The 11,271-nt window shown below is 41.3% G+C and overlaps 1 protein-coding gene and 1 non-coding gene across 3 annotated transcripts; one reads left to right on the top strand and one right to left on the bottom strand.

Moving 5' to 3' along the window:
• Positions 1-58: 58 nt before the first annotated feature.
• ift56 (intraflagellar transport 56) lies at positions 59-9,539 on the bottom strand. Of its 2 annotated transcripts, none has more exons than XM_086210168.1 (18): positions 9,211-9,539; positions 8,908-9,051; positions 8,310-8,402; positions 7,678-7,792; positions 6,890-6,939; positions 6,445-6,590; positions 5,102-5,273; positions 4,772-4,846; positions 4,567-4,669; positions 4,393-4,448; positions 3,797-3,850; positions 3,651-3,714; positions 3,475-3,563; positions 3,268-3,351; positions 3,102-3,171; positions 1,853-1,959; positions 1,248-1,340; positions 59-1,094 (listed from the first exon to the last, which is right to left on the bottom strand). In XM_086210168.1, the coding sequence occupies exons 1-18, from the start codon at positions 9,211-9,213 to the stop codon at positions 1,083-1,085; spliced, it is 1,530 nt and encodes a 509-aa protein (XP_086066294.1). In that variant the 5' UTR covers positions 9,214-9,539; the 3' UTR covers positions 59-1,082. The 2 variants fall into 2 exon arrangements, with proteins under 2 accessions (XP_086066294.1, XP_086066293.1); XM_086210167.1 differs by having other exon boundaries at positions 1,207-1,340; positions 9,211-9,538.
• Positions 9,540-9,972: 433 nt separating this feature from the next.
• trnar-ccu (transfer RNA arginine (anticodon CCU)) lies at positions 9,973-10,045 on the top strand. The gene has a single exon. It is a non-coding gene; the product is annotated as a tRNA-Arg (tRNA).
• The last annotated feature ends 1,226 nt before the right edge of the window (positions 10,046-11,271 follow it).

The raw sequence follows: 11,271 nt of genomic DNA on the forward strand, positions 1-11,271 counted from the left end.
AGTTCCAGCACTGAAATCCATGCAAATGTATCAATGACGATTTTTTTAAAAATGCATATTTATTTTAATATACAAGCACAGAGAGTTAGATTTCAGAACATGTGCTTTACGTTCATGAATATTTTCAGTACAAAACCAACAGGATAAGAGATGAAAGCACTGGAGGGCACGTGCCGCCAAAGGCAGACTCACCCAGTCGAACCCAACTAATGCAACATTCCATCAGGTAAAAAAGATCTGCTGCAAAATGTGACAGGTTCTGCCTTCGTCCAGCAGGTTTTGGGAAAATCAGCTGCATAATTTAGCATAATCTGAGCACCCCCTACCTATTTGTTCATGCACTGTAGAGCTAAAGGAAGGTGAAACTTCATAATATTTGGATTTTGAATGAATGAACACACTAATGTGTGTACTGAGGTGCAAATATCACCTCTTACTTCCACTAGGTGGAACTGGAGCACGCGCACTATCCATTCATCCATCCATTTTCTTCCTCTTATCCTGTGTCAAAGCTCATGGGGGGGGGGGGGGGGCTGGAGCCTATCAGGCTTACTTCCTTTAACCACTAGGCGGCGCTAGGAATTAAATTCAGCTAGTAAATCTGATCATTTGCAGTCCAGTTACAACAGCCCCCTGTTCCGTGGTGAAATATCAGAGTTGGTAACCTAGTTTAATAAAACTCTGTCCCCCCAAGTGACCACACCCTCACATTCTCGAAGTGTTTCTGTCCCAGGTTGAGGTGGATCAGGTTGACCCACTAGGAAGAGTACATCAAAGTATGAAACATGTTTTTGCATAATCCTGCTGATAAAAAGACAGTAAAACAGACGCCACAGTAATCACTCAATTCCATGGTGGCAGTAATAACTCCATATGTCATGTGGCCTTGATTGTATATACAATAACAGCTGATATCTGCGTGACAGGCTACTGCTGACACGAGTCCGAAGGGAGTCAGGTACAACGCAGGAGGCTGCCATCATGACAGGAGGACTCGGTTGTCTTTGGCCCACTTCCTCAGGACTCTGATGATGTACTCAACCTGGGGGTTACCGGAATTTCGCAGCAGTAGCACAACCTCTTTAAGCGACTCCCTGCCACACAAACAGAATATACAAGGAAACCAGATTAAATCAGGATTTCTTTAAACATCCTACAAACTCCAACCACAGATGTTTGAAATTTTGAATGAAGAGACAAACATACTTGGGCTCCTTGTTAGCCAGAATGAGCTGAAAGACACCTACACATGCACCTCGCTTGCCCTCCCAGTAGTTGGAGCCTGGGTCCAGTTTCTCCAGTGCATCAAATGCTTTGGCTGCATAGTAGAACTGACCCATCTGAAACACCAGGCTACGATCGTGAGTACCGTCAGATTAAACCGCCTCTTTACCAAACCAGCATTAGTTAAAGATTCAGTCAACGCTAATAATACAATGGTGGAGCCTGCTCAAACATTTGGAGAGCAATTTTCAAGATGAACACATCCAATGTCCTCAATCAAATTAAAAATGATCCTCACAGATGTGCCAAGCTGTGGAAATATCATAGAAACATGAAGGTCCACATAGTCATGAGATATCTAAGATTACAAAACAAAAACAACAATCCTTTTTTCCAGAATGAGACGGGAGTTGAAATGATGGTTCAATTACTCCTCAGCCTTTTTGGTGGTCAAATATTATCATTTTGGCTCAAATATTTTTTTGTCTTTTCCATACACTCCCAAAATGACTCACTGACTGTTAACAAAGCAAGCTGCAGAATGGCAACAGCTGTCAGCTGAAAAGCAAAAATCCAAGCATCCCATATTTTGGTCTCCACAGAGGCAGAATAGTGAGGATGATGTCACCTTGTAGCAGTCGTTTGCGATCAGCTGAAGCAGACTGAAGGAATCTGAGGAGGTACCCATCTTCAGATAGAGCTCCCAGGCAAGATGACCCTTTTGGTTCATTATGTCTGACAGGAGCAAAACATAAAAAGTGTTCAATGAGCCGTCGTTCACAGCATCTTTCAGGAGGAAATTTGAAAAATATGAAATGCCTGTGGATAACTTTTATTGATGTAGAAGAAAGAAAGGGAGAAAAAAATTTTCAATGGAAATTTCTATTTATTGGCTTTGCTGTTGAGCGTGACTCGAGCAGCGTGCCAGGCTCACCCTGGATTCTGGGTCTAGCTATCTAATGTTCAGACCTCAGCTTCAGTGAGCAAATATAAGAGTTATGGCTTGTGGCTCTGCTGGTTTCTCTCATGTTTCACTGAAAGGCCTCTGCATTGTGCAGCTTGGACTTGATTATAGTGCTCCCGTTTTGGCTATTTCTCTATTTTTCTCTATTCCCAGCTTGATGATACCGAATTCATGCTGCTGAGAGACTTTTAAATCCTGCTGTGCCAACGCATTGCCTGAGATCTGTTTTTGAAGTGTTTATGTGTGCAGTGTGTGTGTGTGTGTGGGGGGGGGGGTGGCTGCTGGTGTTTTAATATATATTGTACGTACCACTGACGGATTCTCATTGTGCAGCTGTGCAATATCAAATAAAGGTGAGGTTAAACTCAATTCCAATCATTTCAAAGGGCAAAGGTGCCTAATCGTTTTTAGATTGTTTAAGACCATTGCTCCTCCTAAAGCCTCCCGTTTGTTCTGTTCTACGTGAGCCTGATTTCAGAGATACATTCGTTTTATTTGGCTTCTTTCCGAGTTTTGCATTTTCTACTTAGTACGAACGTGATATGTTGATATCATTTGAGTAATGCACAGAAGATGTGTGGCTGCATGGAAAGAGGATTTTAAGAAGCACATTATTTTTCCTTGGCCATGTAAAACAGATCAGTCTGAATATTGTAATTTAAGGAATAAGGATAAACCTGATTAATAGAGGAATGTTGAGAGTATGTATAGCAGGTCACTGATTAATTCCTCATCATTTTATATTGAGTGAACTACTGTTATTTTTTTCTGCCTTCGAGTCTCACGTTCAAAGTTCCGTTTCGTCACTTTCTTTCATGCTCTCTTTGAACGTTTGTTATGAATGAATTTGCATGGCAAAAAGATGTTGTTCTCAAATATACACCACAATCACCATAATGACTACAACACGTACAGCAGCGTGCCAGCCAGCTGAGGTAAACGTAGTCATTCTTGATCTTCTCATTTTGAATCAGAAGAAAAACCTGAAATCAAAAAATGAAATGTGTCGAATTTATTATTTATAATTAGAGGCGGCTGTCAGGATGAATAAAAATGCAGTTCTGTGGATGTTTAAGTACCTCTTCTGCCTCTTTATAGCTGCCGAGAGCGGCTTTAGCCTGAGCATAGTTGAAGTTAAACGTATCATCATTATAGAAGTAACCCTGCAAAAATACACAAGAAGAATCATACAAACTAGTCTTTTAAAAACTCCATCCTTCACACTGTCACCATGGTAAAGTAGCAAGCCTGTGACTTGAATGTACCGTGTAATGAGCAGCACTGACCTTGACAGAGTTCAGATATATGAGAACATCTTCAAATTGTCTCAAGAGGAAGAAGCAGGAGGCCATGCACTGTCGGCCAGGAATAGTGTCTGAAACAGGAGGAAGATAAACACACACTCACACAAGCAGTTTCTCTGAGAAAAAGATCAAATTGATCAAATCTCTATTGAGTGTACCGCATTCGCTGGCTGACCCTCCAACCAACTGAAAGAACTGCTGAGCAATTTTCAGGTGATCCCTCTGGAAGATGCAACACATCTGTAGCGCACACTGACTCATCACGTTCGCCACGTTACTGTAAAAGTTCAACAGAAATACTCACCGATCCGATTTCTTGCCCCAAAGACGCATTTACCACTCCTTTCAAGATGTACTCCTGAGAACATAAAAAACAATCACAACATTCAGTCTCGTTTTTGGTGAAACAATTTGAAAGAAGAAATTTATCGGCATGTGAATTTTTGTGCAGGTAAACCCTTCAACCTTGCTGAAGAAGAAGTGACGAGACATGCTAATGTAACTGATTTTTTCCCTTATATTCTACATAAAAAAGTGACGTGTAGATTCAGCTCCCGACTTGTTATGCGAGTTGATCTGCGCTGTACAGTCTAAAAAAGGAAATGTGTTAATCAAGCCTGCAAACACAACTCAGCCTGTGCATCGCTAAGGCTGGCGCACAGAGAGTGCCGTCTGTCTTATAAAACTGTTTTGGTCCAAGACTGTAGGGACCTTTATGAAAAACATTGAGAATCTCTCTAAAATTTCCAGACGTACATGAGTGCTTCTGTTGCAGACTCGCATATAATAGAAGAGTGGGGGACACCGGCTACTTTCCCCAGGTGCCCTTTGGATCTGATTAGACTGAGATGGGGAAGATCTGGAATGCATCATGTTAGAGGAGTGTGTGAGAATCCTCACCTGAGGTGTGGTAGGCACCAAATCTTGTATGAGGTTAAAAGCCTCCTGGATGTCATCTAGAAGTGTAAAATCAATGTAACATGTAACACGTCAAACATTACACCCAAAATAGGAAACAAACTGTGACATGAAAAAAGAATTTGCTGGATCTGCATGCCGTTACATGCTGCACACCTTGTCTGAGATAGTAAATGACCAGGTTGAGTCGAGCCTCCGGGATCACATCTATCAGAGGAGGCAGCACCTGCAACGCCCCCTCCCCACCACGAAACACCACCTGCAGCACACAGGGAGAGTCAGTGTGAACGCACTACAGCACACACACTTGTTCACACACACAGACACACACTCACACAGTTTGAGCGTGGGAGGAGCTTACCAGGTTGTGTCGGATAAGCTCCTTAGCAAACTCAAAGGAGCAGGAGGAGATGTCGATTAGATTCTTCAACTCTGCCTGAGAGGGAGAGAAAGAGCAAGCTTCAGTCAGACCTATTAATGTTTACGCTCCCTCAGGAAATCACAAGACTCTGTGTTACTTGGTGCATGAAATGCACATAAAATATTGTTGTTTCATGGTTATATAGCCAAAGATAGTGGCAATATATAGTGATTTTGACATTTTCAATTTGCAGACAGAAAAGTTTGTTCTGTCATGTGAGGAACCATTTTACACAATAGTGTGTGCGCGCGCGCATGTGTGTGTGTATACCTCAGCTGCTTTGCCGTTGTAAAGCCGAAAGTGGTTGCAGGCCTTGAGGTTGAGGGCAATAGTGGAGTCGGGGATGCTCTGCAGGTACACCGCCAACACCTCCTGGGACACATCGTAGTAGTCCAGCTTGTAGTAACACAGAGCTGCGTACACCTTCAGAGCCAGGAAGTCTCTAGAAGACAAAATGAACCTGATTTTAAAATACACACACACAAATTTGACCTACATTCTCTTAGTGATTCTTTATATTATCAAATAATTATCCAGTCATTGTTTGGGATTTGGGGGTGGCATGGCTCAGAGGTAGAGTGGCTGTCTAGCAACTTAAGTGTCACTGGTTCGAGCCTCACTTCCCCCGGTGACCATGTCAAACTATCCTTGAGCAAGATACTGAACCCCTAATTGCTCCTGATGGATGGCCCTGCGACAGCCTGGGGCTCCCGGTGTTCTGGGGGTTGCTGGGTGCCCTGGTGGCTTGGTCCTGACCTGCCTGCAATCCTGGACTAGGGGCGTGTTGTTCTGGTCCCCCACATCAGCTACAGTCAGCTACCCACGGCATTCAATGACAAACCGTAGCACACACATACACACATATATACACGCGCATACACACACACGCGGTGCACAACCGATACATAATCAAACACTCAGACATTAATTTCAAATTATATTGAACCAAATGGTAAATTTGCATTGGAAATCCTGCAACCAATGTTTTTCATTTTCTCTGTTATTGTTGTTGCTGTTGTTTTTTTACTATTGTTGTTTCTGTGTCTCCCCCCCTCTCCCGTCTTCCCTATCCTGTCCCTGTTCTCTCTTTCTATCCACTCCTGAGCCTCAGTCCGGTAGCTTCATCAATGAACCAATACATTCCCAATAGAGTTAAACACAGATGGCGATAGGAGGAGTTTATCAGATTCCTCCTTTGCAGAGCAAAACTGCTTCAGTATAACGAGGCACATGGAACATTTATACTGCTTGCCCCAGCTGCTGAACAGGACAGGTTATTAAAAAAAGAAATAAATAAAAATGGATGGATGGATGTCTGGGATTTGAATTCTGCATTTAATATGTGGCACCGATAAAAAAAAATTACATTAAAATTCATGAAAATCAATGACGTTACTTATTCTCAAACTGTGAAAAAAAATTGAAAGAAAAGTGCACTTAACATTTAGCATACAGAAAATAATACAACTTCGGCACGTATGTTGTTCGTTGATCCATCAAATCAAATATTACTCATTCGAAACAGGTTAAAGCGACAGACAAACAAGTTTGTCATAAAAACTTTTCAAAAAAGCTTAAAAACAGTAAATGACGCGAGGAAGGAGAGAACACACCTGTTCTGCAGTAGAAGACGTTTATAGATGTCTATAGCCTCCTGGTAGTGCGAGCGCATGTAGTGGATCGACGCCAAACTCAGCTGATCTTCTGTCACATCCTCCAGGTTTTGGTGGAAACCCATCAGCTTCTTCTCATCATTGAACTGGCACACGATGTGAACACAGACAATAAGGAAGAAGTGAAAATGAGGACAGAACTGGAGCAAAAGCAGAATCGCACTGAAGGGGAAATAACTCACAAAAAGTAGGAACACTGATACATCTGGAGACACAAAACAGAGGATTTTATCAGGTCTACCATGTGGGTTTCCATCACTTTTACAACGCAAACAAAGTTGCTCAGATTTTAAAGATAAAAATGAATTGTATAATAGTAAAAATATTACATATTTATCAACCTATATATAGTTGTATTAAAAAAAAAAATACATATTTGTCCAACCTTGTGAGCCAAGTGGAAAAGCAGCCGGTTTTGGAGGGGGGACATGGGTGCTGCCGAGAACAAGAAACAAACAGATGTAGTTAGACAGAGAAGACGAGGTTCATAACCTGTTGATCGCTTAACTGAAGATGGCAGCAGTAAACCTTCATCTGGGAAAGAACTATTCGATGTGTGTCCAGCTCAAGGAAAGTCTTCACTAGACACTGTTATCCTCAATTCAAGTGAAAAGCAGCTGGTTTTTAAACATCAAAGTCTTGGGGAGCATTCATGTGCATGGGGAAAAAGTAGCACAAAGCTCTGTGTGATGAATGAAGATGTCGGGGGAAACAAAATTTACAAAGAATGGACGTTAGCAGACCACAGTATCATCTGTTAAAGGCTTATGGATAAAGCGAGCACCAGTTTTGAAGAAGAAATGAGGAGGATTTTTGATTCTGCTAAAACGGATTTGAATCACTTGTTGTCAAACTGTTGCTCATTAATGTTTCAGCAATGCAATACTAAATGGTTGGCCTACTCTTTCAAGTGAAATGCTGGCCCTGCCAATATTTGTAAACCACATTATTGGTGTACACCAACTTGTTGACATCTGCCCTTACCCGTGAGGATGGAATAGATCCAGGGATCAGTCAGTGTTACCAGTAGTTTGAGAGGAAGGGCTACATGATAAATTGATTCTTCAACATTAAAATGCTTATAATACTTTCTCACAAAAAAACCTGTAGGAAAACTAAGACATCACATATACAGTATATCAGTGTAGGAAGGAGCGGAATGTACTGACGTACCCTTAGATGCAGCCTCCTCGGCCTCTTTATAGAGCCCAAGAAAAAACATGGCACAGGCTAGATAGACCCACACGTCAGCAGGACAGTCTGGCTTCACGGTCAGAGACTTGTACTCCTGCCACAACATGCCAGCAAATATCACAAACAAGATCAAAGCCACAAAATAAAATGAAAATTAATATGAAAAACAGGAAGTCATATTTTGACACATCACTATACTTTTATCAGACGGGCACTGAGGGTAGATTTTCATGTCAAGTCGCCAAGCTGATGCCCCCATCACCAGGAACAAGCACTGTATCTTGGACCACCCTCCTCCCACCCAACACAAACTAGAATTCAAAAACAAAGCCACCTTTTCAAAAATGGTCTACAGTACCTGACCTCCACGACCTCCTCTGAACAAGAAACACCCACTCCTGTCACTTTCTGTATCATGGCTATGCAAAGTATTATGCATTTCATTTCTATTCCCTAAGCTGATGTCGGCTTTCAAGTATTATTCATGCACAATTATGGATATCTTGGAATTTATAGTCGTTACCATTGAGTGTCTGTGAGTACCATAAAACACGCTGACAGAAAGAAGTATTATTACACAACCTTATCCAAACACACACAACATAAATTACCTCCATTGCTCTCTTGTAATCGCCCAAGTGGAAGGCACAGAAGCCGATCCAGAGGTCTGCATGTTCTTCTTTCTCTCCAATACTTCTCTGAAACTGGGAAGAACACAGTGACAGAACAGCATCAGAACATCCGCAGTAACAGAGTTGTAGATGCAGGACTGATTCTCTTTGGGAATCTTTAATTTTGGGTAAACGTACAGACAAATCTCTAGGAGGCTTTGCGTTTTAATAAATTGCGTCTACAGCTAAGAGAGGACCCCATTAAATACACTTTTTACATTTGATTTAATTAATAAAGGAAATGACTTCATCCGGGAATTCTGAAAAACTATGGTGAAGTCACTCTAAAGGTGACATATTTGTAGGCAATTCCTTTCGTGGTATCATGAACTGTTGGCAACAAGGCTGAAGATGGTGTAACAACAAATCCTCTTGAGTAAAATAGGTCGTGTCACTCTCAGGATGACATCTTTCTAAAAAAAAAATGATCGGCGAGGTCGATAAGCAATTCCTGGCAGAAATGTCCCTGACAAATAAGTTGCCGTTCTTCATTCTCAAACCCTTTGAACTCGCCACACTCTGCCTCCCTCAAAGATACCTCCAACAGCGTCAGAGCCCCGAGGTAGTCTCTCTGTTGCAGGTATTCATCCAAGCGGGGAACTTTGGTCTTGTTTTTCTTCTTTTTCTCGCTGATGCTCACCGGTGTCTCTCCTCCCACTGCTGGCTTCACTCGAGAGAGAATCTACCGAGGTACAACACGCAGACATTCTTTAAACAACTTATTTAACAGGTTTGGGCCATTAGGAAAATCTCATACATATATTAGACTACGACGGCATTGCAAAGCTCCAGCCAGGCATTAACTGTAAATTGGCGTTAATGACAGTAAAAATCTTCTCACCATGTTGACAACTTTTTTGTTAAAACGAGAAGATAGCTAACATTATCCTGAGACCTGTTTGCTCGTTTTACAGTAACCGAGGTAACCTGGGTTGCCTCTATAAGGACACGAAATGTTAGCGTGACGTAAAGTAAACTCACGTCTAAACCACAACATTAATGTTTCAATAAAATGGCTACCAAGGAACGATATGAAGCGTTACAGTGCCGCGATAAATTAAAGCAAGTTTCAATGTCTCGTCGGGTCTCCGTTAGCTCTAGCTAGCAGCTGCATCGTACACAAGATTACGCCACACTACAGGTACAGTTTCCGCTGACTGTCACATTAAAAGCACCAGCAAGCGCTCAAAACTTAGTCCGTCACGGACCAAGTGTTGAGGACTGTCCGTCAAACACTCAGTCTGCATCATTCTCTCGATTTCTTAGTGGGCCATCGTAGGGATGATATAGGGATGATAGTAAAATAACGAGTTCAATAGGAGCGTCCAGCATATTGCCCGCGAGTGACATTTATTTTATAGTCGAAAAGAGTTTGGTTGTTAACAGGAAATGATACGACCTGTCGATGTTTCGCTTCGAAATGGTTTGTTCCTTGTTGCTTAGCAACGGATCAAAGGCTCGCTATGATATTACTTAACATGTTTAACTAGGAAAATACATATGTATTTTGCAATGATTTTGGTGATTGGAAAATTCGTGAGTGGGCAGACGCGGTCTGGAAGTCTATTTCAAATAAGATTTTCTGATGTATATGTCTTTGGGAGCCCCAGTGGCCTAATGGATAAGGCACTGGCCTCCTAAGCCAGGGATTGTGGGTTCGAGTCCCATCTGGGGTGATTGATTTTAAATTCTTATCGCCGTAATTGTAATAAATTTCTAACAAATGGCAGAATATTTCCTACCTAATGTGATGTTTGTTAACTATGTTAGTCATTCATGGAGGTAAAGATAACAAAGTCAAAAAGTGTTACTCACTGTTGTATTTACCAGAAGACAATTTGTTCATCATCATCAATGTGCATTGTCCTGAAATAATAAAAAAATAAATAAACATTCACATCAGTGTCACCTCCCAATGCTGCGCCCGGGAGGCATCACAACAGTGTTGGATTGGGACAAAAACATTTGAGAAAACATTCCTCTGAAAAATCACATTATCATTGTGTGAACCCAGGTTGAACAAAGAATAAAACACCATACAAAAAAACTACATATTCAATCAGGCAATTTTTGTTTTTTCAACATGAAAATTTGCATTTAGATATTTGGGAGTTCCATGTGAGGACTGAAGGCAATCCACCTTTTTCTTATGGGGTTACGGCCTTTTTTTGCAGATAATCCTGTGAGAGTCTTAGAACAGAATGTGAAAATACAAAAAAATGGGTAATGTCTTCATATTTTGGTCAATATGACCTCTGAGGGTGTTATAAATCATTAGAAAAAAAAAGACTATCTTACTTTTTCATAACAAACTAGGAAAATTATTTATCGATTATTTTTCTTTTTCTTTTTGTTCATGGTTGGCCTGTTGGATTTTTGAACAAAAATAAACAATACATATCTCATGATTGATGTCTACCTGCCACAGTGACCCTGACCTTTGGTTACTTCTTCTTGAGCTGTGGTGTTCTTCAAGGTTCTGTTCTTGGACCCCTTTATTTTCCATTTACACACTGCCTCTTGTACATGTTATCCAAAATCATGGTGTCTGCTAATATTTTCAGGCTGGCCTTACTTGTGCAACTCCAGTTTTAGCATGAGTAAGTGTCTCACATTGGAAATACCTACAATAATAATTAGCTGGAATAAAGCATGTCAGTGTCCAGCAAGACCATATAAGGTCTTGACACAGCTCTGTCAATCTTTCCAAATGTTCCTTTCTTCTTCATGATGAACAAGCAAGAGGTGGTCTGGTGAGACATCTGCTCATGCTCCTCAGATAACCTGGGATGGAGAGAGAATGAGAGAGAGACAGAGAGACAGATTTTTTTTTTTTTTGTCACATGGACACTGAACAGCAAAATTCATCCTCTGGATTTCACCATCTTCTGTGGAGCAGTGA

Source organism: Aulostomus chinensis, chromosome 8 (genome assembly GCF_037954235.1).
Source record: "Aulostomus chinensis isolate RoL2024-O1b breed Wild chromosome 8, RoL_Achi_v1.0, whole genome shotgun sequence".
NCBI classification, from domain to species: domain Eukaryota; kingdom Metazoa; phylum Chordata; class Actinopteri; order Syngnathiformes; family Aulostomidae; genus Aulostomus; species Aulostomus chinensis.

Coding starts and splice junctions, on each gene's coding strand:
- ift56 (XM_086210167.1), bottom strand. Junction 5,274..6,444: donor CGTCTTCTACTGCAGAACAG/GTGTGTTCTCTC, acceptor TTTGTCTTCTAG/AGACTTCCTGGCTCTGAAGG. Junction 3,172..3,267: donor GCTATAAAGAGGCAGAAGAG/GTACTTAAACAT, acceptor TTTTGATTTCAG/GTTTTTCTTCTGATTCAAAA.